The sequence below is a fragment of the Gigantopelta aegis genome, unplaced genomic scaffold (assembly GCF_016097555.1).
Source record: "Gigantopelta aegis isolate Gae_Host unplaced genomic scaffold, Gae_host_genome scaffold72, whole genome shotgun sequence".
NCBI classification, from domain to species: domain Eukaryota; kingdom Metazoa; phylum Mollusca; class Gastropoda; order Neomphalida; family Peltospiridae; genus Gigantopelta; species Gigantopelta aegis.
In genome coordinates, this window is record NW_024537379.1 from 458,745 (window position 1) to 483,147 (window position 24,403).

Genomic DNA, 24,403 nt, shown 5'->3' on the forward strand with positions numbered 1-24,403 from the left:
AAAATCAGTTGTTGTCCAATTCCAGGCTCCATTTACAGACAGAAATAAATGATGTGACATAAATCCCTATGTGTGGTTGATACCCTGCAATAGGGTAGAGTTAGGAACTGCATAGCCATTTTCATCAGGAAAATCGTTTAAGGGCAGTATGGGTGGGTGTTGAGACTAGGGTTGCCTGAGAAAAACTGGTCTTTGTCTAATTTCAGCCTCCATTTACAGACAGAACTAAATGATGTGACATAAATCCCTATGTGTAACTTATACCCTATTGTAGGGTAGAGCTAGAAACTACATAGCCAGTATGTATGGGGTTGTATGGTTCCCGGTGAAAATCAGTTGTTGCCTAATTTAAGTCTCCATTTACAGACATAACTAAATGATGTGATATGAAAAGAAATAAGGGAGCACATCAAATTGTATACCAAATTTAATTCACAACTAGCGTAGTAATGTCTGTATTTCATACCAAGTTGTAATGTGGGATTGCATGTCTGCAGTGTTGAATGAGCTGCCTATGTGTTCCCAGTCAACTTCTGATAATATGAATTGATTTTTGATGCAGTCATTATTTGTTGTTGCTATCTGATCCTTTATTTCTTTCCAGCAGTATATATATAGCCATTTTCATCACGGGAGAGTATTGGGGTTGTATGGGTACCCGTGAAAATTAGACGTTTCCTAGTTTCAGGCTCCATTAACACACAGGAATTTATGTCATATCATTTAGTTCTATGTGTGTGTGATACACTATTGCAGGCCATTTTCATCACGAAAATTGGTTTAAGGGCAGGTGGGGAGGGTATTAGGGTTGCATGAAACTTAGTAATTTCCTAATTTTAGGCTCCATTTACAGACAGGACTAAATGATGTGACATAAACCCTGTGTGGCTGATACCCTATTATATGCAATAACCACTTTTGGGCAAGTATTCGAAATGAGTGCACACCATCTTTTTGCAATGTTCGATTAAATATTCACCGGGATGTTCGAGTATGACAAAGATCACAATTAAATTTTAAGGTAGGCCCCTACTGAGACCAAGATCACTGTTCAAATCGTCAATCGGTTTGTTCAGTGAATCCACTTGCTTTTTTTTTGTGTGATTCCAGTCAGAACCTGAGCGGAATGTCGTACCGACAAACCTAACTTTCCCACCCAAATTTAAGACAAAGGCCATTAACTGCCTGCAAATGATGACAATATCTTCAACTGTTCCAGAGCCTGTGTCTCTCAATGCAATATGTGTTTCCTTCGAAAAAACTTTGGTAATATGGCAGGTACCTGACCAGACCTAGACAACAGGTGGTTTACCACGCTGTTTTTTAATTCATATAAACCTGCTTTTATTAATATTAAAACGTACTGCATTACGAGCATCTTTTTCACAAAGGAAAACTACAGGCAATCACAATTCCTTATGCTCATCCATCAGATACATTCCCCTGCTGTCAACTAGTAAAACAACAAAACAGCAGGGATCTATTGAAGGAATATTAACATGATGTTCATCAATAAGGGGGCGATAAGGGGGCGAGATGTCGCCCAGTGGTACAGCGCTTGCTCGATGTGCGGTCAGTGTGGGATCGATCCCCGTCGGTGGGTCCATTGGGCTACTTCTCGATCCAGTCAGTGCACCACGACTGGTATATTAAAGGCCGTGGTCAGTACTAACCTGTCTGTGGGATGGTGCATACAAAAGATCCCTTGCTGCTAATCGAAAAGAGTAGCACATGAAGTGGCGACAGCGGGTTTCCTCTCTCAATATCTGTGTGGTCCTTAATCATATGTCTGACGCCATATAACCCTAAATACAATGTGTTGATGCATCGTTAAATAAACCATTTCTTTTTTTCTTTCATCAATAAATTTAGCCAATTTTCGTTCTTCCATAGTTATTTAAAAAGTATTGAACAAAATGTATATGTATACATTTGTATTTAACAACAAGGATACGTAATCAGTAGCACAAAATGTGTTCTTTTCAAGAGGTACAATAACCTGAAAAAGAAATGAGAAAATTATCATATGCAATGTATGTAAAACTTTCTACCATGAAACGAATGTTTATTTTAACGTATTACTTTTTTCCCCTTAACAATTGTGGTTTGGGGACCATTCAGATATTATTTAATGACCAAGGGAGTTGGTATGTGTTCAAATGTACTTGCTTTATGTGGGGTGGGGTGGTTGTCCTGAACTGTGTTACACAGCACAGTTCTTTATTACTTAAATGGTTTGCATTTTGTTGGTTTGTTCTGGATTGACTTGGACAGTGGGGTGGTGGGGGTGGGGAGCTTTTTGTTTTATTTTGTAGCTATATGTATGTACACTCAATAATGATTATATGGCTGAAATGGGCTTTCACAGGTCGTCAAACAATACTTTAAACTTAAATTATATATATCGCATGGCTTGTTTGTGAATGTGGTAGGTGTGTTTAAGTGATGCATACATTTTATTTTATTGTAATATTATACATGTATTATTATTATTATTATTATTATTATTATTAGTATTAGTATTATTTATTTATTTATTTTGGGGTTTTAGGGGAAGGTGTATGGTCTAGCGTTACAGGGTATGTTTCACGATATTTAGTTGCTACAAGTCGGTATTTGATTTTACTGCTGCCACAAAGTAATAAAAATAATTACTTAAAGTCGGGGATAGTTTTTCCAAACAAATCTGACGCCTAAAACACAATAAACATATGCCAAGGTTAACGGAAGAAGAACGATTACGAGCAGTTGGTATGCTGCAAACTGGTGTGCCAAAAACTGATGTTGCAAGACAATTGTGAGTTTATGGAGACGTTACCAAGGAAGGCAAAGCGTTAGAGATTTACCACGTAGTGGTCGACCACGTGTAACAACGCCAAGACAAGACCGATACATAGTCAATACACATTTACGTAATCGATTCGAAGTGGCAACGTTGACAGCACAGGCCATCCCAGGCATAAGGCGAATACGTGCCAGGACAGTACGTAACCGATTACGTGAACGTGACATTAGGGCAAAACGTCCTGCAAGACGCCCAATATTGTTACAACGTCATCATAATGCTAGGTTGGCGTGGAGCAGACAACACTTACACTGGACAAGACGTGAATGGGCATCATTACTCTTCACCGATGAATCAAAATTTGAGCTGCAAGGTGGAATAGATAACAGACTGCGCGTTTACCGACGTCTCAACGAACGCTATGCCAACGCTTGCGTTGTACAGCGTAATCAGTTCGGTGGCGGAAACGTCCAGATCTGGGGAGGTATAAGTATGCATCAGCGAACCCCTTTAGTCATTATCCGTGGTAATCTCACTGGTTTAAGGTATAGAGATGAAATTCTATCACCTAACGTTGTACAATTTGTCCACAACAACGGTCCGGGCGTGACGCTACAGCATGACAACGCCCGCCTCCACATAGCAAGACTTGTGACCGACTTCCTACAACAGAACAATATCAATACACTTCCATGGCCTGCCTGCTCTCCGGAGCTCAACCCGATAGAGCACGTATGGGATGAAATGGAACGTCAGCTACGACGTCTTCCTCAACCCCCAATAACACTGCAAGATTTGGAAAAGGGACTACTCCAAATCTGGAATGACATTCCTCAAGTGTTCCTGCAACGTCGTTGCGTCGCTCATATAGAAGCCAGGGGTGGACATACATGATACCGAGTTCAGGAATATCGAAATCACTTTCACCGTGTTCAAGGTCATGTTGTGATTCTCTTGGATACGCCATATGGGTGCAAATCACATCACAGTGTTTATAAATGACCAATAAATATGTACTGTAATCAATTTGCGTTTGTCTTCATCAGTGTTAGATATATGCCTTGTGCAATACATGCACAGGAACGTTTTTCCGTGAGTATATATATATATATATATATATATATATATATATATATATATATTTGAATGGATGTAAAATTAATGTAGTCAGTAAATCCATTTCATTTACTAAACATTATAACTTTTAAATGAAAACCAAAAACAAAAGCAATAGCATGCATGTTAATTACTCAAATAAACAAAGGCTGATGTTTACATATACAAATGAATCTAATGTATTTAACACACCTTTGGATGTTGTCCCTAACATATATAATGTACATTTGGTGTGATAAAGTATAATGCAGAAATTTCAATTACAAAAAAATGCAGACACATATATGTATATGAGAAATATAATTGTTTTCCGACAATATTCAACATTAATTATTTAAAATTATAATATTTAAAAATGGACAGTGACCACACTTGACAAAATGCCACCAATAACTTACTAATTCCACTCACAACTATATTTAGAAATCCGGAAGCCTCTAAACGTTATTATATTATATACTACTAACTACACGTACAAATCATTAACAGGGGTGACACAGATATATCATGAAACTACTGCTGACTACAAGATACTCGATGCCATTGCTTGTGTATCGATTCATATTTTGACCATGTATTGATTCCTACTTTAACTCTGTATCAATTTACAAATTTGTATTAATTTATATCCAGGTATTATTGCATTTAAAGAAAAAACAGTGAAGTGGACAGAGAACATGTATATGCATGCTTATGTCAATAATATTATTTACTCAGAAAAATACCGTGAATCAGGTATTGTGGTGTAATAACAGTATGTATAGTGAGGTTAGTGTGTCCCTTGTAGCGGATACCGAAAAAAATCCCGGACACGAGTAGTCTCGACTACATCAAAATGCAATCACAGATAATGTATTCCAATACATTCAACTATATAGTGTTTTGTGTTTAAAGAAATTAAATGAAATAAATTAAAAACTACCAATCCATTCATGTAACATAATTAAATTACTATAACTCTTACTCTTCCAACATACCCAACCTCCACCATCTAAATATACAGAGTGGAAACATGTTTAACTTACCTGCTTTTTATTCAGACCATACCAGTAATTTGTATCATACATTCATTCAACTTTAAAAAAATAAAAATACTAAAATACATTAACCCTGATACCTTTGTGGTGACTTAAGCTTACTGTACATACTGAGCTTTATGAATCTAGAAAATTTCATAAATGATATTGTTACTACAATACTTATCAAGTGGTGGTTTCCTTCATAATAAATAAGTAGTGGATACACATTGTCGGAAACTGTGCATTGTTCAGAAATCAAGAAAGACAGAAAGACAGACAGAAAGAAAAAAGATGTCACCACAAAGGTTTCGACCTCATTGTTAAAATGTAATTTGTTCTCAATAGGCCTTTCATGTACTTTTACAATTTATACATGAAACCATTGCTGGTCATCAGTCAGGGTATGAGAACAAAATGTGTATATAACTTTAACTACCGTACTTAGCAAGAACTTGATGTCGCTCGTACTTAAAAAGAACTTGATGTCGCTCGTCTTCAAAAAGAGAACACCATCCATCGTCTTCAACATTATAGAGGTGATTGTAAACTTTAAAAGAGAAGAAGATTTTAGTCCTCGTATTTAATTCAACCTGAGGTTGACAATGCAGTGTTGCTATAACCCAGGTACATTGTCAACCTATCTTCACACGGAAATACGACGTGTTATAACTGAATTATGAAAATAGAAAAGCATATACGGCATGTGTTAGACGAAAATGTGGACATAATAGAAAATATTCATATACATTTTCTTAGACGATTATTGCCAGTAAAAAAGGGTAGGCCTATTTTTATGTTATATGGGGAACTTGGTAGAACGCCACTAAAACTAGTTATAGATCAAAGAATTATAGGATACTAGGCACGTATAGTTAATGGTAAATCTACAAAAATCTCTAATTTAATTCTTAATTATATAATAAAAGACTATTGCAAACGGGCACAGCTATAACTGGCTAGAAAATGTAATACACCTGTTAAATAACCTAGGCATGGTCGATATTTATATGTCGAAAAATTTCCCATCCGTAAAAATACTAACTGAGCATGTTAAACGAAGGCAATTAGACCAGTACCTACACACATGGCATAACAACATCGAGTCTGCATCCAAAGGCAAAACATATTTTATTTTTAAACAAACTTTAAATTTGGAAAAATACTTTATTAAATTACCCGAACATTTTTGGACCAACCTTCTGAAAATCAGAACATGTAAACATTATTTACCCATAGAAGCATCCCAGTCGAAAATAGATTATGTACATTGTGCGAAGAAAATGATATTGGAGATTAATATCACTACTTATTTAAATGAATACACGCAAAAGGTTTATAAAGCCATATTATAATAAAAAACCTAGCACTCTTAAATTCAAAGAACTGTCTAATTGTAATAGCATAAGCACTCTCCGTAAAATGTCAAAATTAATCTCTGAAATTACAAGTAAATTTAGTAAACCATAATATAAACATATTCAATATCATTTTATACTTTTAAAAGTACTGACTTATAAAAATCTCTCTGCTTTATTTAAATGTTCTGTCACCATGTGTCTTCTTTTTTAAAATGTGTATATAGCTATTTTGAATTATGTCTGTATATATTCTATGAAGAACTCCTGTTGTCATCTTGTCACTGTAAATAACTATTGTAAAATATGTCCTCGTATGCTGTCGTTTGACGGCCTGAGTGAACCGAAATAAAGTTGTAAAGTTGTAAAGACATATAACAAACATATTATTCATTCATGTGTCTATGTTCAGAATGTGCTGTATATAAAAAATAAAAAGTATAAAGCAACCAACTTCTACACAACATAATTATACTGTACCAACAAAATCAGAAGAAACAAAATTTACTAGATGTATTTTTTTCAACCTATCTTTAACCATCTTCCTGATAGAATGCCAAATGTTTATGATTTAAAATCGTATGGTAACTACTGAATAAACACTTTCCTAAAAAGACTGACCATCTTGGGGTCACTGTAACACAGATAGACTCAACCTTTCTTTAACCATCTTTTTAGTTCTATCTGTAAAGAGAGCCTGAAATTAGACAAAGACCAATGTTCTTGGGCACCCCTAGTCCCAATACCCACTCATACTGCCCCGTAAACGGATTTTCGTGATGAAGATGGCTATGTAGTTACTAACTTTACTCCATAATAGGGTATCAGCCACACATAGGGATTCATGTCACATCATTGATTTTTGTTTGTAAATGGTGCCTGAAATTAGGCAATGAGTTATTTTCACGGGGACCCATACAACCTCAAAACCCACCCCTACTGCCCTTAAACCGATTTCCGTGATGACAATGGCTATGTAATTTCTAACTCTACCCTATAATAGGGTATCATGCACACACTGGTATTTATGTCATATTATTTAGTTCTGTTTGTAAATGGAGCCTAAAGTTAGGCAAAGCCTAATTTTCACATGGACCCATACAACCCCAATACCCACCCCATCTACCCTTAAACGCATTTTCGTGATGTAAATGGATACATAGTTCCTAACTCTACCCTATAATGGGGTATCAGCCATACACAGGGATTCATGTCACATCATTTAGTTCTGTCTGCAAATGGTGCCCAAAATTAGGCAATCAGTAATTTTCATGGACACCCATACAACTCCAAAACCCACCCCCATCTACCCTTAAACCGATTTTCGTGATAGAAATGGCATACATCGGGATTCCTGTCACATCATTTAGTTCTGTCTGTAAATGGAGCCTGAAAATAGACAACAACTCATTTTCACAGGCACCCATAGAACCCCAATACCCACCCCATCTGCCCTTGAACCGATTTTCGTGACGAAACTCGCTATGTAGTTCCTAACTGTACATTATAATAGGGTATCAGACATGCATATGTGTTTGTAACGCACCGATCTGTATATCCACTATATAATTCCCGGCCTTGTTATGAGCATACATGGTGACTGAAGGGCAGAATTGCTAAAAATAAAAATAAATAATAAAAATCTACCTAAATGCCGCAGTATGCGGTAACAAAAAAAAAGAAAAAGAAAAAAAAAAGATTTAGTGGAAGAAATAAAAACAAAATAGTCAGTCGTGGGTTCTCCCATCATTTAGGCTAGCTACTGTCTACCGTTCTCACAACTTTCTATCAAATATCCGCCAAGCGAAAACCATTACATGTGTACATATCTGATTAATAATACTTGAGTGTTTGCAATGAAAAAAGGTAACAGCATTTAAAGGCGCAGACCCTAGTTTTAACCCATAAAAAAATGGACACTAAGTTTAGCTGATTTACAAACCTGTAAATATTTTGGATAAAGTTACAATAGAGTGAAAGAAGAGTCTGTGACGTTAAAACAGGAAATATCCTTAAAAATAGACAACAACTCGAATCAATAAACCGCTTCTTCTCAGACACACGTGCGTTTTTAAAAACATGAAAAAAAACATTTTTGGGGTATTACAAACACCAGGATAACCAGAAACACTTCGGTTTTACGGAAATGAATAATCTAAAGAATAAAATATAAGTAATGTTTGATTTCAGTGATCATAAACGGCTCAAATAGCGAAAAATATGCTGTAGTGTTTAAAAACTAGTGTCTGTCCCTTTAATAATAAGGTTTTGATTTGTAAAACACCACGTTCCACTCTTCGCTGTTGTTTACTTCCGGATTCTATGAAATGTTTTTAATCGTGATTTAATATGAATATACGTGTTTTTATTATTCGTTTACAGAGTATTGTAAATTCTTCCCATATTTTCTACATAATATTTATTTTCAACATATTATTTGAATGAAACAAAGAATAACCCCAAAACACAAAAAAAAAAACCCAACACAAAGAAAACAAAAATTAATTTAAACCCCCCCTGAACAAACCAAGGTTAACACAAATAAATACTATATATATATATATATATATATATATATATATATATATATATATATATATATATATATATATATATATATATATATATATATATATATATATATATATATATATATATATACTAAATTTTTTTTAGTATTCACTAATAACTCATTACTCGGAGTTTCAGGCTCCTCGCCTTCATCAGATGAGTGTTTATAATTGTGACAGTTAAGGTGACGTCACGCTGTGTGTACGCGGCGGTGCGCTCCTGACGTCATGGCACGTCAGTCGTGAGACTCTCGGCTTGTTGCTGTGGCGGCATTTTGATATGAGTTCTGTCCTTTTGTTGAGTAGCTTGTCTCCTTTTTCAAAAAGTACTGAGAGCTTCTCCTCGATGCACAGGTTGCATTGTCCCGAGCTGCGTTTCCGTGTGTCCGATTTCCTGACGATTTCCCAATTGATGTGATAGGCGGGTTTTTTTCGTTTGAGTTCCCAGATGTATTTTGACAGTTCTGTCTCTTTTTCATAGCGTTCATATTTGAAAGATTTAGTGTGGTTGTTAAACCTCTCCTTGAATGTACCTCCAGCAAGACCTATGTATGATCTGACAGTCTTACCAGATGCCACGTTTGCCCGGTATACGAGGGAGCTAGTTTGGCAGTTGCCGTTCAGGGGGCATTCGTTCTTCTGTCTGCAGTTACAAGGCTTTTTTTGTGCGGGATCGGTTGAGCTCTGGGTGATTTTCGTGTTGTGGCTTTTGATTATTGCTCCGAAGTTTTTCATGCAGCTGTAGCTGATTTTCAGGTTGTTTCTGTTGAACAATGTGTGGTACTTGTGATTACTTGGGAAATGCTTGGATATCAATTTGATGAACACGCTACCGACGTTTGTCTTCACATTCTTGCTGAATGGGGGGTTGAACCATGTGATTTTTCTGGGTCTTTTCCTTTTCTTTGTGTCTGGTTGTTCTCTATGTTTAGGCGGGTCGTATTGGATGTTTACTGTGTAGCCACTTGCCCTCAGCGCTTTGTTGTACCCTAGTGCCGCTTCCGCGAAGTAGTCTTCATGGGAAGACAGAAGGGAAATTCGTTTGCCGATTGATTTTGGTATTTGCTTCGTGATTGCGGGTGGGTGGTTTGAGCTGACGTTGATGTAAACGGGTTCGTTGTTGGGTTTCCTGTAGGGTTTGTGGGAGTCAGTTTCAAGGTTCAGGGTGATGTCCAGATAGTTGACTATTTTCAGGTTGGTCTGGATGGTGATCTTTAGGCCAAGATCTTTGAATATTTTGATGAGCATTTTCCTCATTCTGTCTGCTTGGCTTCCTGAACTTCTGCGTAGAACTGCTAGACCGTCATCTCTGTACAGTCCGACGTTCATGTCGGAGGTATTTGTTTGAATTGTGTGTAGGATGAGGAGTCCTACTAGTTCGCACACTTAGACCGAATAAACAGTGAAACACGACTCAAGACGCAAATGAACCAATGGAGAAACACTTCCGCTGTACTTGAATGGTTCTCAGCTCTGCATGATAAAAAAGAACTATCCTTCCTCGTATTCGACATTGTGGACTTCTACCCTTCCATAACACCTGAACTACTCGACAAGGCATTGAAATGGGCGAAGAAATATACAGTCATCCCAGATATAGAATACACAACTATCATGCATGCAAGAAAATCACTACTTTTTGACAACAAAGAACAGCCATGGGTGAAAAATTACACTCCCAATGCATTCGACGTCACCATGGGCGGATATGATGGAGCGGAAGTGTGCGAACTAGTAGGACTCCTCATCCTACACACAATTCAAACAAATACCTCCGACATGAACGTCGGACTGTACAGAGATGACGGTCTAGCAGTTCTACGCAGAAGTTCAGGAAGCCAAGCAGACAGAATGAGGAAAATGCTCATCAAAATATTCAAAGATCTTGGCCTAAAGATCACCATCCAGACCAACCTGAAAATAGTCAACTATCTGGACATCACCCTGAACCTTGAAACTGACTCCCACAAACCCTACAGGAAACCCAACAACGAACCCGTTTACATCAACGTCAGCTCAAACCACCCACCCGCAATCACGAAGCAAATACCAAAATCAATCGGCAAACGAATTTCCCTTCTGTCTTCCCATGAAGACTACTTCGCGGAAGCGGCACTAGGGTACAACAAAGCGCTGAGGGCAAGTGGCTACACAGTAAACATCCAATACGACCCGCCTAAACATAGAGAACAACCAGACACAAAGAAAAGGAAAAGACCCAGAAAAATCACATGGTTCAACCCCCCATTCAGCAAGAATGTGAAGACAAACGTCGGTAGCGTGTTCATCAAATTGATATCCAAGCATTTCCCAAGTAATCACAAGTACCACACATTGTTCAACAGAAACAACCTGAAAATCAGCTACAGCTGCATGAAAAACTTCGGAGCAATAATCAAAAGCCACAACACGAAAATCACCCAGAGCTCAACCGATCCCGCACAAAAAAAGCCTTGTAACTGCAGACAGAAGAACGAATGCCCCCTGAACGGCAACTGCCAAACTAGCTCCCTCGTATACCGGGCAAACGTGGCATCTGGTAAGACTGTCAGATCATACATAGGTCTTGCTGGAGGTACATTCAAGGAGAGGTTTAACAACCACACTAAATCTTTCAAATATGAACGCTATGAAAAAGAGACAGAACTGTCAAAATACATCTGGGAACTCAAACGAAAAAAACCCGCCTATCACATCAATTGGGAAATCGTCAGGAAATCGGACACACGGAAACGCAGCTCGGGACAATGCAACCTGTGCATCGAGGAGAAGCTCTCAATACTTTTTGAAAAAGGAGACAAGCTACTCAACAAAAGGACAGAACTCATATCAAAATGCCGCCACAGCAACAAGCCGAGAGTCTCACGACTGACGTGCCATGACGTCAGGAGCGCACCGCCGCGTACACACAGCGTGACGTCACCTTAACTGTCACAATTATAAACACTCACCTGATGAAGGCGAGGAGCCTGAAACTCCGAGTAATGAGTTATTAGTGAATACTAAAAATTTTTTTAGTGTACCTGCTCCACTAACATTGTGTTGAGCACTTTATGTCCAATAGTGATAACAAATATATTACTATATATATATATATATATATATACACACGTCAAACAAAAATCAATAATATACATGAATGTAAAATTACACAAATAATATTCAAATGATAAAATATAAATAAATAATTTAAAATATTAAATATAGTTGTTGTTGTTGTTATTTAATTATTTATTTATTTTATATGTAAGTAGAAACATTACAATGCTTTTTGATGCACATTTACTTGAAATTAGAAATGATAGTGTTATTGTTTTGCAATATTTATAATATTTTAATGTAAATAATTTAATTTTAGTGTACAAAACGACATAATCTGATATGAATTCTGATTTCATTGAGCCTGCATTAACATAAATGTATTTGACATAATCTAAATATTCTATTTTTCAGTACTTATATTAAGAAAAGTCCATTGTAAATTATCTTAATCACTATTTCCCAAGCAAATTCATGACTTACCTTGATTTCCGTTGACAATGAAATTTAGAGCAATTAAAAACTGCTTTAGACATTACATTTTTTTCTCCAAAGGCTGAAAGAGTCTAAATAAAATAAAAATTATTTTGAAAATTTGAATTGGTGAAACCAGATAAAGCAAGAAATAATTATGACTCACTTAACATCGGGTTTTCTTCTTTACATACCTGTACAAGTGTACTCTATGTATAAAAGTACACTTATGGTTTACTAATAGTGTAATGGGTATATATGTACAACTGGTAATTGCACTTAACACTAATTCCATCAATTTCAAGAGGTGTATTACATGCAGTATTCACACATGGCTTGTTTCATGATTAATATATATCATATTTGCTTGCTTAGTATGTGCTTGATACGTACATAAACAATAACTATCTGATATTTACATTTTCAGTCCAAAATTGTGCGTGTTTTCAATGCCATGCTAGTAATTATCATATTATAGTCAACATACTCCCACAAAACGTAAAAGTATTATAACTGTCATCAGTCTTAGCAGTCTAGGAAGGCAATAAAAAAAATGGAAACAAAATACAAACATTTATTTTAAAAAGTAATAATAATTTCCAGTTTCATAATTTGGGCCCGTGGTCATTCTTACACTTGGCTTAGATACTGGGAAGGTAAACCCATGGCCACCACACAGGTTAATACCACCCATTACTTTAATTTTAGCATTTTGACTTTCATTTGAATTATTTGTTTCTACACCAGTATCACAGCCTACGTTGGTACCGTTTTTTATCAGTTATTTCAGATATGTTTAGTATAAAAAGAAAATGCATCCTACATACATATTACATCTTACCACCATTTGTCGTGTCGTTACGTGTTGCAGCAACTTAATATTATAGTCCAGTTTAGGATATAGCTGCTCATAAAATAGAGGATTTTTTAAATACAAAATTCTGATATACCTTGTAACATCTTGGTGACACAAGTTATGGCTCACATATTCGCTTCTAGGAAATGGTGAAGAATTAGAACAATACGTATGTTTAATGGTAAGCCGTCTGGCTGTATTTTGCCCATGTTATTTTGTAATATTGTGCATTGACCTTTTGAGACATGGGTGTATAGCGCAAGAGACAGCCGGAGTGAATCGGTTAATAAACCACCTGTTCGGACCATTACTATAGCCAGATGCGGTTATATAGCCAAAAAACGGAGACGGAAATGTTCTCAATTTTGGAGTGAAAATAAATGCTTACATAATATATGTTCGCAGTGCAGTATGTTGTTAGTGCCAACGAGAACCCGTTCTATTGGCAGTCTTCATTTGAAGTTGGGCAATTTAACATGGGTTTCAATGGCAGATAACATGTGTACAGTGTACTACATGTGTGTGTGTTTGTGTGTGTGTGTGTATGTGTGTGTGTGTGTGTCCATATATATATGGCACGCACTCACGCACATCACACACACTTACACACACACACTTACACACACGCACGCACGCACACACACATACACACATACACACACACACATGCAGGGCTAGCTCTGGCACTCGGTAAAGCCCAGTTCTCACTTGAACGATTTTTTTTACAACTGTGGTGCGACTAAAAAATCGTACAGCCGTTTCTTCCCTCGCAGTCTCACTTGTGCAACTGTCGTGCGACTGCCTTTCTGCACCGGGCTCGTATACGCTCGCATGAGATTCGCACAGATTGCACGGCAGTTGCACGGCAGTCTGATGGATGTCCCATAGGAGTCGCACGGCTCGGCTCCATCAGACTCCAATGGGAATCCCGTGCGACCTATCACACTGCCGTGCGACTGCTGTGCAACCCCCATGCGACCAATGCGAACTATGCGAACCGTGCGACAGCCGTATGGAAATGTTCAACATTTGAAAAAGCTCGCATCGGCATGCGGCCCGTCCGAATTATACACGACACCACTACAACCATTGCGAATCATCAACATACTGCCGTGCGACTCCCATAAGACCTGTACGAATCGCCAACATACTGCCGTGCGATTCCCGTACGCCCTGTACGATTTGGTAGTCGCACGAATTAGCGTAAAAAATCGTTCAAGTGAGAACGCGGTATTACAGGTCGTTTGGCCCTTATTACTAGTTCACCCCGAATCATTTTGAATAGGGTCGATTCGTACCTCTGACCAAGTCGTTTCGCCCTAATTTGTATTTTCTTAATAAAGTACATTCATTCATTGAGGGTCGGGACGTAGCAGTGGTACAGCGCTCACTCGATGCGCGGTCGGTGTGAGATCGATCCACGTCAGTGGCCCCAATGCGCTATTTCTCGTTTCAGCCAGTGCACCACGACTGGTATATCAAAGCCGGGATATGTACTACCCTGTCTGTGGGATGGTGACAGCCGGTTTACACACACACACACACACACAAACACACACACACACACACACACACGCGCGCGCGCGCGTACACACACACACACACACACACACACACCATCAACGTCCTAAACTGCGTTCACCTAACGACAAAAACACGGAGACGATATTTACGGAAATACTATTGTAAATATTTTAGTTACGATACATGAAACAAAATAGATTGCAATCAGTTAACGTAAAAAAATCAACAATGTGGACATAAAGCAAATCCATTCTAGTAAACAAAAGTAAAGCACCCTCCAGTAAACTCGCTAGGGGTTGGAGCCGGTACCGGGCTGCGAACCCTGTACCTACCAGCCTGTAGTCCGATGGCTTAACCACTGCAACACCAAGAACGGAACCACAGGCACAGGCCACAGAAAGAAAATACCAATTAACTAAGAAAACACTCTGATTATTATGTCAGTACGTGGGCTAATTTATGGACAAAACATAATACAGTTATTCTGACACTTTGACAATAGTGGTTTATTTTGTATTGAAAAATAATATATATTTATTGCTGGCTTACTGGGATGGATATTATTAAAGAACATTGCGATGCATCCGCAAAAAATCAGGTACTAAAGACTAATTCCTGACGTGACACGTTAATTATTACGTAACCACTGGCTCGCCAGAGGGCGTATTTACTGGAATGGTACAAAATGGCTGCGTCCGTTATATATAATAGCTGTCACATTTAGCCGTTTTATTAATTAACTACATTTTGTATATCATTATACTTGTTAATATTAAGCAATAATGTGCATTATATATCATTGAATATGCATGCTAATCCAAAAGCCTTGAGCGAGCACCCCTTTAAAGGGACATTCCTGAGTTTGCTGCATTGTAAGATGTTTCCGACTAATAAAATATTTCTACGATTAAACTGTCCCTTTAAGGGAGAGCACTGCCTGACGTTAGATGTCACATGCACCTCTCAGTGTGGTATTTTTTACGGAATAAAATCTCACAGAAATTGTATTGAATTGCATGGAACCGTAATATTAAATTTTCCGAAAACCAGATATAGTTTTTACCCAACGTTCTCGACGAAATGCTATAAACAAACATAGAAAATAGCAGATCAGAACACATGACATAGCTTTGGGTTGTTTCAGCTAAAACAACCCAAAAAAAACAACAACAAAAAACCAAAAAAAACCCCAAACAAACAATAAAAAACAAAAACAAAAAAACCGTTTTGTTTAACGACACCACAAGAGTACATTAATTTATTGATCATCGGCTATTGGATTACAAACATTTGGTCCTTACCCTTCCCCATCTCCCGCCAAACACACATACACACTCCAGATATCATTGCTATGGGCCTGTTGTTTATGGTCTTCTCTTGTTTATTTACAGATCTAAGCTCACGAAATCGTGAAAGGAACATTATGGCAGTTTTGACGTAAACGTTTACCCAGGATGGATGCACAGCTGTTTCGCTAACGTCCACCGAGTTCCTAGTGTAGGCCTAACTCTTACTCTTACAAATGTTTTTGACTCTACTGTGATTTCTGTCACTGTTACAGATGTTAGTGTACAATGAATACTACAGCTGATATATCTACATGTGTTAGTGTACAGTGATTACTACAGCTGATATATCTTCAAGTGATACTGTACGGTGATTACTACAGCTGTTATGTCTTCAAGTGATACTGTACGGTGATTACTACGGCTGTCATATCTTCAAGTGATACTGTACGGTAATTACCACACATGTTTCGTGTGTGTTGTCGGGAAAATGCGGATATATCTAAAACGAGTTGTCTTTCTTACTGCGCTGCTCATTCTTGGGTACGTTTTCATAACGATCTTGATAGATAATAAAACAACACTTTGTTCAGACTGTGTAACTAACAGTGTTTTATCGATAGATAATTCGACTGTCGGAATCTTTGCAGATTCAAGCACCAGTGTCCCGACAGCGGGAAACAAAATATACACAGAGTTATTGACAGGTCTCAGTGTGGCACATATCAAAGTTCTGGCAGCTGAAATGAACAGCAATCAGCGAATACAGAATTTAGATAAATTTGGTTTGAAGTTACACGATAATTCGGTGGTTATCCTTATTCAAGTGCACTCACGGGTGGACACGCTGGTGGCTGTATTGGAGTCTTTGCGCCACGTACGATTCATTAACGAGACCCTCGTTATATTCAGCCATGACATATACAGCAAAAATATCTTTAAAATAGTGCAGTCAATCGACTTTTGTCCGGTGATGCAATTTTTTTATCCTTTTGCTCTTCAGACTCATAAAAATGTTTTCCCGGGCTTTCATCCAAATGATTGCCCGCGAAATTTGGACATCACGTCTGCTAGGAAAAGGCGCTGTAATAACGCTGAGTACCAGGACAAATTTAAACACTACAGAGAAGGACACGTCTGCCAAATTAAACACCACTGGTTGTGGAAGATGCACTTCGCCTTCGACCGGATTCGGATCTTGGCGGGTTTTAACGGAACCCTTCTCAGACTCGACGACGACTATTACCTCGCTGATGACGTCATTCACTTCATCCGGAAGTTAGATCTGTACAGAAAAAAGTCCTACTCGGACTGCAGGATGTATATCTTGGGAGACCACGAACACTTCTCCGAGGCCCCGTTTCGAACAGCAGCCAATGGAGTTCTAAAGGCTTCCTACTACGTGGGGATCGGAAGGGGTATGGCGTTCACGAGGGAATTCTGGGAGGCGTTTAAAAAGTGTTCCAAGTCTTTCTGCACCCACGACGAGTACAACTGGGATTTCGCTCTGCACCGCATCGCGGCCACCTGCATGCGTGGAGGTCTGAGGGTCATGAAACCCGTGGCCAGTCGAGTCTTCCACGTCGGCACATGTCTCGGATTCCACAGGAAGATCAACAACTGCAGACTGGAGACCGTGAAAAAGAACATCCAGCAGCTGCTACACACAGTCTCGGCCAATCTGTTTCCAGACACGATATCGGTGATCCAGGCCAACCTCGCCGCGAGGCCTGCGACACAGCAGTACGGGGGTTGGGCGGATCCGCGAGATCACCAGCTCTGTCTGAACATATTCCACAACGTCAGCGACGACGAAGCCATTCTAGCACAGATACTCAACACTCTCAGACATCCTGCGAACAGAAGTCGACTGTGAGAACAGTGGCGTACCTAGGTAATGGCAGATATGGCACGTACACTGGGCGCCATTTGAAAGGGGGGGGGGGGGGGGGGAGAGGGCGTCACTGAGCAGTTTCTATTAAAGTCAAACAAGTCATACTTGGATAGTCAAAAACTAATTTTCTTCATATGTATGATCTATTTTCCGTAGATACGCCACTGTGTGAGAATAATCGTTATTGTAGTCGAAATGTGCTGATACACAACACTCTCATCATCATCGCCACCATCATCATCATCATCATTACCATCATTATCATTAACAACATCGTCGTCATCATCATCACCACCACCATCATCGTCATTTTCTTTGCAGTCGTCATCATCACCACCATCTCAATAACCACCAAACGATTATTATCATAAACACCATTGTCATCATCATCATCATCATCGTTGGAAGCAGAATTAATATATTACTGGCCTATCCAGACGTTGTCATCTCTCGAGGCCGTGTACAATCGTCACGCAGTGTGCACTAGTATTGAGGTTGAACATTTGGTAATTTTGACATATAGTCGTAAAGAGGAAACCCGTTACATTTTGCTAGTAGTAGCAAGGGATCTTTTATATGCACCATTCCACAGTCAGAATAGCACATAGCACAGCCTTTGATGTACCAGTCGTGGTAGTAATATAAAAAGAAAGGCAGGAAGGTTAATGACGCGCAATACATTTTCACTACGGTTATATGGTGGGGTGTAAGCATATTAGGGGGGGGGGGGGGGGGGGGGGGGGGCAACCACTTTGTATGAGTCGCGTTGTGGGTCGACAGTGAAATATAGTTTATTTAACGAAGCACTCAACACACTGTATGGCGACGAACAAATGGTTAACGACCACAGATGATGTGAGAGGAACCCACGCAATGGGACACTCTTTTTGATTAGCAGCAAGGGATTTTTTGTACACAGCATCCCACAGACAGGATAGTACATACCACGGCCTTTATTACACCAGTTGTCGAGCTCTGGCTGGAAGGAGAGCTTTAATATAAAAGTGGTAAAGAAATAAAATAATAATCTACTGTCGAGTAGACGCTTTTATCGTCGGCCTAGGATCGATCCCCGTCGGTGAAATCATTGGGCTATTCTCTTTCCAACCACTGCTCCACAACTGGTGTAACGAAGGTCGTGGGATGTACTATCCTGTCTGTGGGATGATACATATAAAAGATTCCTTGCTGATAATTCGGGAAAATGTAGCACATCGAGTGCGCGACAGCGGGTTTCTCTCTAATTATCTCTATGGTCCTTAATCATATATCCGACGCCATCAAATGTGTTGAGTACTTCATTAAATAATATATATTTCAATGTCGCCCAATAACGCGAATCGTACAAAGTGTGGTTGACCACCACAAGGCGGGCGTGCACATAGTTCAGTAGCTATTAAAGAGTGTTTACTTTAAGAATAACGGCAACTTATTCTTTATCTTAAAGGGACATTCCTGAGTTTGCTGCATTGTAATATGTTTTCGACTAATAAAATATTTCTACGAATAAACTTACATATTAAATATAGTTTCTTGTTTAGAATATCGCTGTCTGTATATTCAATGTGTTTCTGGTCATCTTAATATTCGTAAGGAGCCCAAACTGGATTCTGTTTTCAAACAATTTCGTACGTACGAACAAATAATATTTTAGGAAATAAAATTAAATTTAACCTAGTAAAAATATTAGAACGATACACGTTTCATATATACAGTCACTAATATGTTTTGCAGAACAATCTATTTGATATGTAATTACAATCGTTAAAAAGTCTCGGTTAGTCGATAACACCTTAAAAGTTGCAACAAACTCAGGAATGCCCCTTTAAGTAAACTAAAAAGCGTTGAACGAACGCGCACTAAACTTTAATGTGAACTGTGTTAAAATCATACTGAAGTGACTGAAAAATGTGGATTAGGTTTGAACAGAAGCAGGACTGGGCGAGTCAACTACTCGCCAACAAGAGTCGGTGGTGAAGTATAAATCTATCTTTAGAAAGCAAGGGCGGGACGTAGCACAGTGGTAAAGCGCTCGCTTGATACGCGGTCGGTATGCGATCGATCCCCGTCGGTGGACTCATTTGAATATTTCTCGTTCCAGCCAGTGCACCACGACTGGTATATCAAAGGCTGTGGTATGTGTTATCGTGTCTGTGGGATGGTGCATATAAAAGATCCTTTGCTACTAATGGAAAAATGTAGCGGGTTCCCTTTCTTAGACTACATGTCAAAATTAACAAATGTTTGACATCCAATAGCCGACGATAAATAAATCAAAGTGACTCTAGATGTGTCGTTAAACAAAACAAACTTAGAGAGCAAACGCGCCGTATGTTTCCATTAGTAGCATCGGATCTTTTATATGTACAATCCCACAGACAGGATAGCACATACCACGACCTTTGGATACAAACTTAGTGTTTGAACTCGGCATTCTGGGGGATGCACGCTCGTGTAAATTAAATTCATTAAGTAAATGGATAGATACGGCTATCACCACTGGCGTAGCCAAGATTTTAAATTTGGAGGAGACACAAACACTGAGGGGGACTGCAACCACATTGGCCATGAGTAATGTTATGGGACGACAGAAAAAATATAGAACTTGGTGGGGGAAGAGGTGTTATTGAGGGTGCATTGCCCCCATCATCTGTCCGCTCCCTCCCCAGCTAGGCTAGTGGATATCACTGATGTGAAAGACATGACTTGTTTATCATAAAATTAGATAAAAACGTCCAGAATAGAGTGTGCACACAGACTTAACGTTCAAACTCCACACTGGGCGATCTACACAATGCTAAATGGAATTTGTTATCAAGTAAACACAATGTAGGTAGATACTAGTACAGATGTCATTATTAATCTGACAGAAAAACGTGACTAGTTTATCAATACGTAAAGAGACTGGAGACAAACGGGTATATCGTCCAAAACGAAACTCGTACATGAACTGTTAATTTGGATTGTTTTAAAGTGCCACTCACAGTTCTGACTTACCAGACGCCACATGAAGACATCACAGTTCTGCCTTATATCAAACCAGACGCCACATGAAGCTGTCACAGTTCTGACTTACAGGAAACCAAACGCCACATGAACCTATCACAGTTCTGACTTACATCAAACTAGACGCCACATGAAGCTATCACAGTTCTGACTTACATCAAACCAGACGCCACATGAAGCTATCACAGTTCTGACTTACATCAAACCAGACGCCACATGAAGCCATCGTGCAAACAACAGCTTTATACGTCATCATGACAAAACTAATGTTAATGAATTCGACTTACATAAAAATCGTTTAATATAATTTACTTGCCGATGGTAAATTTACAGATTGGACATTTATTCATGAATGTATTAATTTTATTTATCAAACTTGTTAATCAGTAAGATACGGCTTCACTTGCACCGTCATGTGTAGAGATACGAATTTGACCATTTAGCAATTGGTGCTGACAATGTTTTGGCGTTCATGAAAGTATGAACCACATAACATCCTTACACAGTGTAATTAATGAGCCTGGTTATAAATAAGGCCACGGGACGATTCCTACCCATTTTGTTTCGTCCCTGGACGATTCTTACACACTACCGTTTTATACCCCAGACGATTCGTACCTATTACATTTAGGACACGTCGAATTGCATTCCACTCAAAACGATATTCAATCAGTCATTTCATCAAATATGATAATTATAAAGTTAAAGTTTGTTTTGTTTAACGACACCACTAGAGCACATTGATTCATTAATTGTCGGCTATTGGATGTCAAACATTTGGTAATTATGACTCGTAGTCATCAGAGCAAACCCACAACATATTTCCTAATGCAACAAGGGATCTTTTATATTCACTTTCCCAACGGCGGGAAAGCACATACCACGGCCTTTGACCAGTTGTGGTCATGTTTCGTTTTAATGTAACACACGGACTATAAATGACCGATTTCTCATACAGACTTAACCATCAGTAAGGTTTATATTCTCTGGCCATGTTTCTTTTTGATGTAACATGCGGACTATAAATGACAGATTTCTCATACAGATTTTTAAATTTAAATTTTTTTATTTTTTTTTATTGTCCCCAGCAATATTTGGCAGTGTCAGGGTTGAGGTGCCCTGAGCTTACTGACGTACACATATTTTAATTATATTTCATATAATGTCTGTGTGTGTGGGGGTGGGGGGGGGGGGGGGGGGGGGAGTAGGTGAGAGGATGAGAGTTTTTTGAATGCAGTATATGTTTTAAACATGAACATTGTGTACATGTAAATAGCCTGTATATACACTGTGTATATATATATATATATATATATATATATATATATACAGTGTATATACAGGCTATTTACATGTACACAATGTTCATGTTTAAAACATATACTGCATTCAAAAAACTCTCATCCTCTCACCTACTCCCCCTCCCCCCCCCCCCCCCCCCCCCCCCACACACACACACACAGACACAAATATCCATGTACACCAGTTTTCATACATGTCGGTAATTAGTTTTAATTATTTCTGGGAGCAAGAAAGAAGAGAAAGAAGAGAAAGAAGAAAGGAGAAAAAACGAAATATCAGAATTGAAAGAAATGAATAACGGGCTGCAAATTTTATCTTTTAATGTTTGTCTCTAAGCCAGTATGTTAAACTACAGTTGAAAAAATTCATGTAAAATTGTCAATAAATAAATTATACCATTTCTTCCAATATGTTTCAAAATATTCGTATTCACAGTTTTTAAGCAGAATACACCTTTGAATTTCTAATTTGTTTTTAATTGTCCATTGTAATGATCGTAAGTTCAATTTTTGTTTTTGCATTTTTATAGAATAAATATATTATTTTATATTAATAATCATCCAATTTACTACACTGCTGTTTTGTTCATTAGGCAAACCTAAGATAACTATATGTTTATCAAAAGTAATATGTTCACCCATAGTATATAAAAAATGGTTAGTTGTGAGTATTCGATGCAATATTCTGTACTGAAACCACCGCAAAATTGTATCTCTAGTACATTTAAAGGGTATGCTATAATATATTTTCCATTCCCTTAATGAATAGTTAAAACCTTTTTCCTGTAATTTTAATTGTGATTTTGGTGTTTGTGATGTTTTACATAGTAGTTTATATTGTTCCTTGCAACCTTGTTTCTCTTTTAAAATCTGCTTTAACTTTTGTGGATAAACTGGTTTATAATTAGGGAAAAAATTCAGAGTTTGACAATTTAATTTTCCATATTTTTCAATGAAACATTTTACTGCTTTAATTAAAGACGCATAATCTAAAAAAATCTTTATTATATTATACTTCACCATAAATTCGTCAACAGTTAGAAAGCCACCATGTACACCAATTAAATCATTTATAAAAATAATTCCCTTTTCGGCATACTTTTTGTAGAAAATAGGTTTTTTTTATCTTTTAATATTTTACTGTTGTGCCAAATATTGACACCAACTATGTCGTCTATACTTTCAATGATTTCTTCACATTGAATTTTTCTCCAGCTTTCAAGAACATCTTTCCAAAAAGGATTACTCGTATTTTGCATTTTCTTGCTAACAAATTGATACCCATATATAATCAAATCATGTATTGATACCTTTGTAATAGAAGAAAAAAGATGTATCCATTTTGAATCATTTGTAAGTAGTCTTCTTATTCATGTTGATTTTAAGGCTGTTATATAAATTGAAATATTAATCATTCTTAATCCTCCGTTTTGATAATCTTGAATTATAGTTTCACGTTTTATTTTTTCTGGTTTATTTTCCCATATAAAACTATAAAATCTGTGTTTTTTAACTTTTGGACTAATTGTTCAGATGGAGCTGGTAATGAGATTAGTAAATTTATTATTTTGGGTATTATTAATGTTTTTAAACAGTGAGTCTGCCTAATAGCGTCAATTTTCGTGCACTCCAGATTTTCATTGTACTTTCCATTTCTAATACTTTTGGTTCAAAATTTTCTTTAACTATATCTTTTACATTTAAAGAGAAGCGAATTCCCAATAAAGTAAACTTAGTTGAACCCCATTCTAATTTCCATCTAGTATGATGAAAGACTTCATTTGAGATTTTTTTTCCTGCCAATCCATATTGTCTTTGATTTAGAATAATTTAGCTTCAAACCTGACATTTTTGCAAAACAGGCTAGAGTAGTAAGTGTGCCGTACAGTGACTCGGGAGATCCATCCAAAATACTCGGGAGATCCATCCAAAATAAAAGTAGTATCATCTGCATACTGCGAAATAAGATATTCTTCTCCATCAATATAAATTCCCTTAATATTCGTGTTATTGCGTATTAAAATGGCAAGTATTTTTGCACATATTATAAAAATGTAGGGCGATAACGGATCACCTTGTCTGCAGCCTCTGTATAACTTAAAACTTTCTGATAGATGTCCATTTTGGATTACAGCTGAAACTGAATTTTTATACAGTGTTTGTATCCAAGATTTTATT

At 37.7% G+C, this 24,403-nt stretch overlaps 1 protein-coding gene across 1 annotated transcript; it reads left to right on the forward strand.

Moving 5' to 3' along the window:
• Nucleotides 1–14,204: 14,204 nt before the first annotated feature.
• LOC121367249 (alpha-1,6-mannosyl-glycoprotein 2-beta-N-acetylglucosaminyltransferase-like) lies at nt 14,205–17,900 on the forward strand. Its single transcript, XM_041491359.1, has 2 exons — nt 14,205–14,399; nt 17,028–17,900. Exons 1-2 carry the CDS (start codon nt 14,205–14,207, stop codon nt 17,898–17,900), a joined length of 1,068 nt encoding a protein of 355 aa, XP_041347293.1.
• Nucleotides 17,901–24,403: the final 6,503 nt, after the last annotated feature.

Excerpts from the sequence above, each read along its gene's own strand:
- LOC121367249 (XM_041491359.1), top strand. The coding sequence starts at position 14,205 with ATGCGAACCGTGCGACAGCCGTATGGAAATGTTCAACATTTGAAAAAG. Across the intron at positions 14,400-17,027 it reads CGTACGCCCTGTACGATTTG|ACTCATAAAAATGTTTTCCC; the intron begins GTAGTCGCACGA and ends TTTGCTCTTCAG.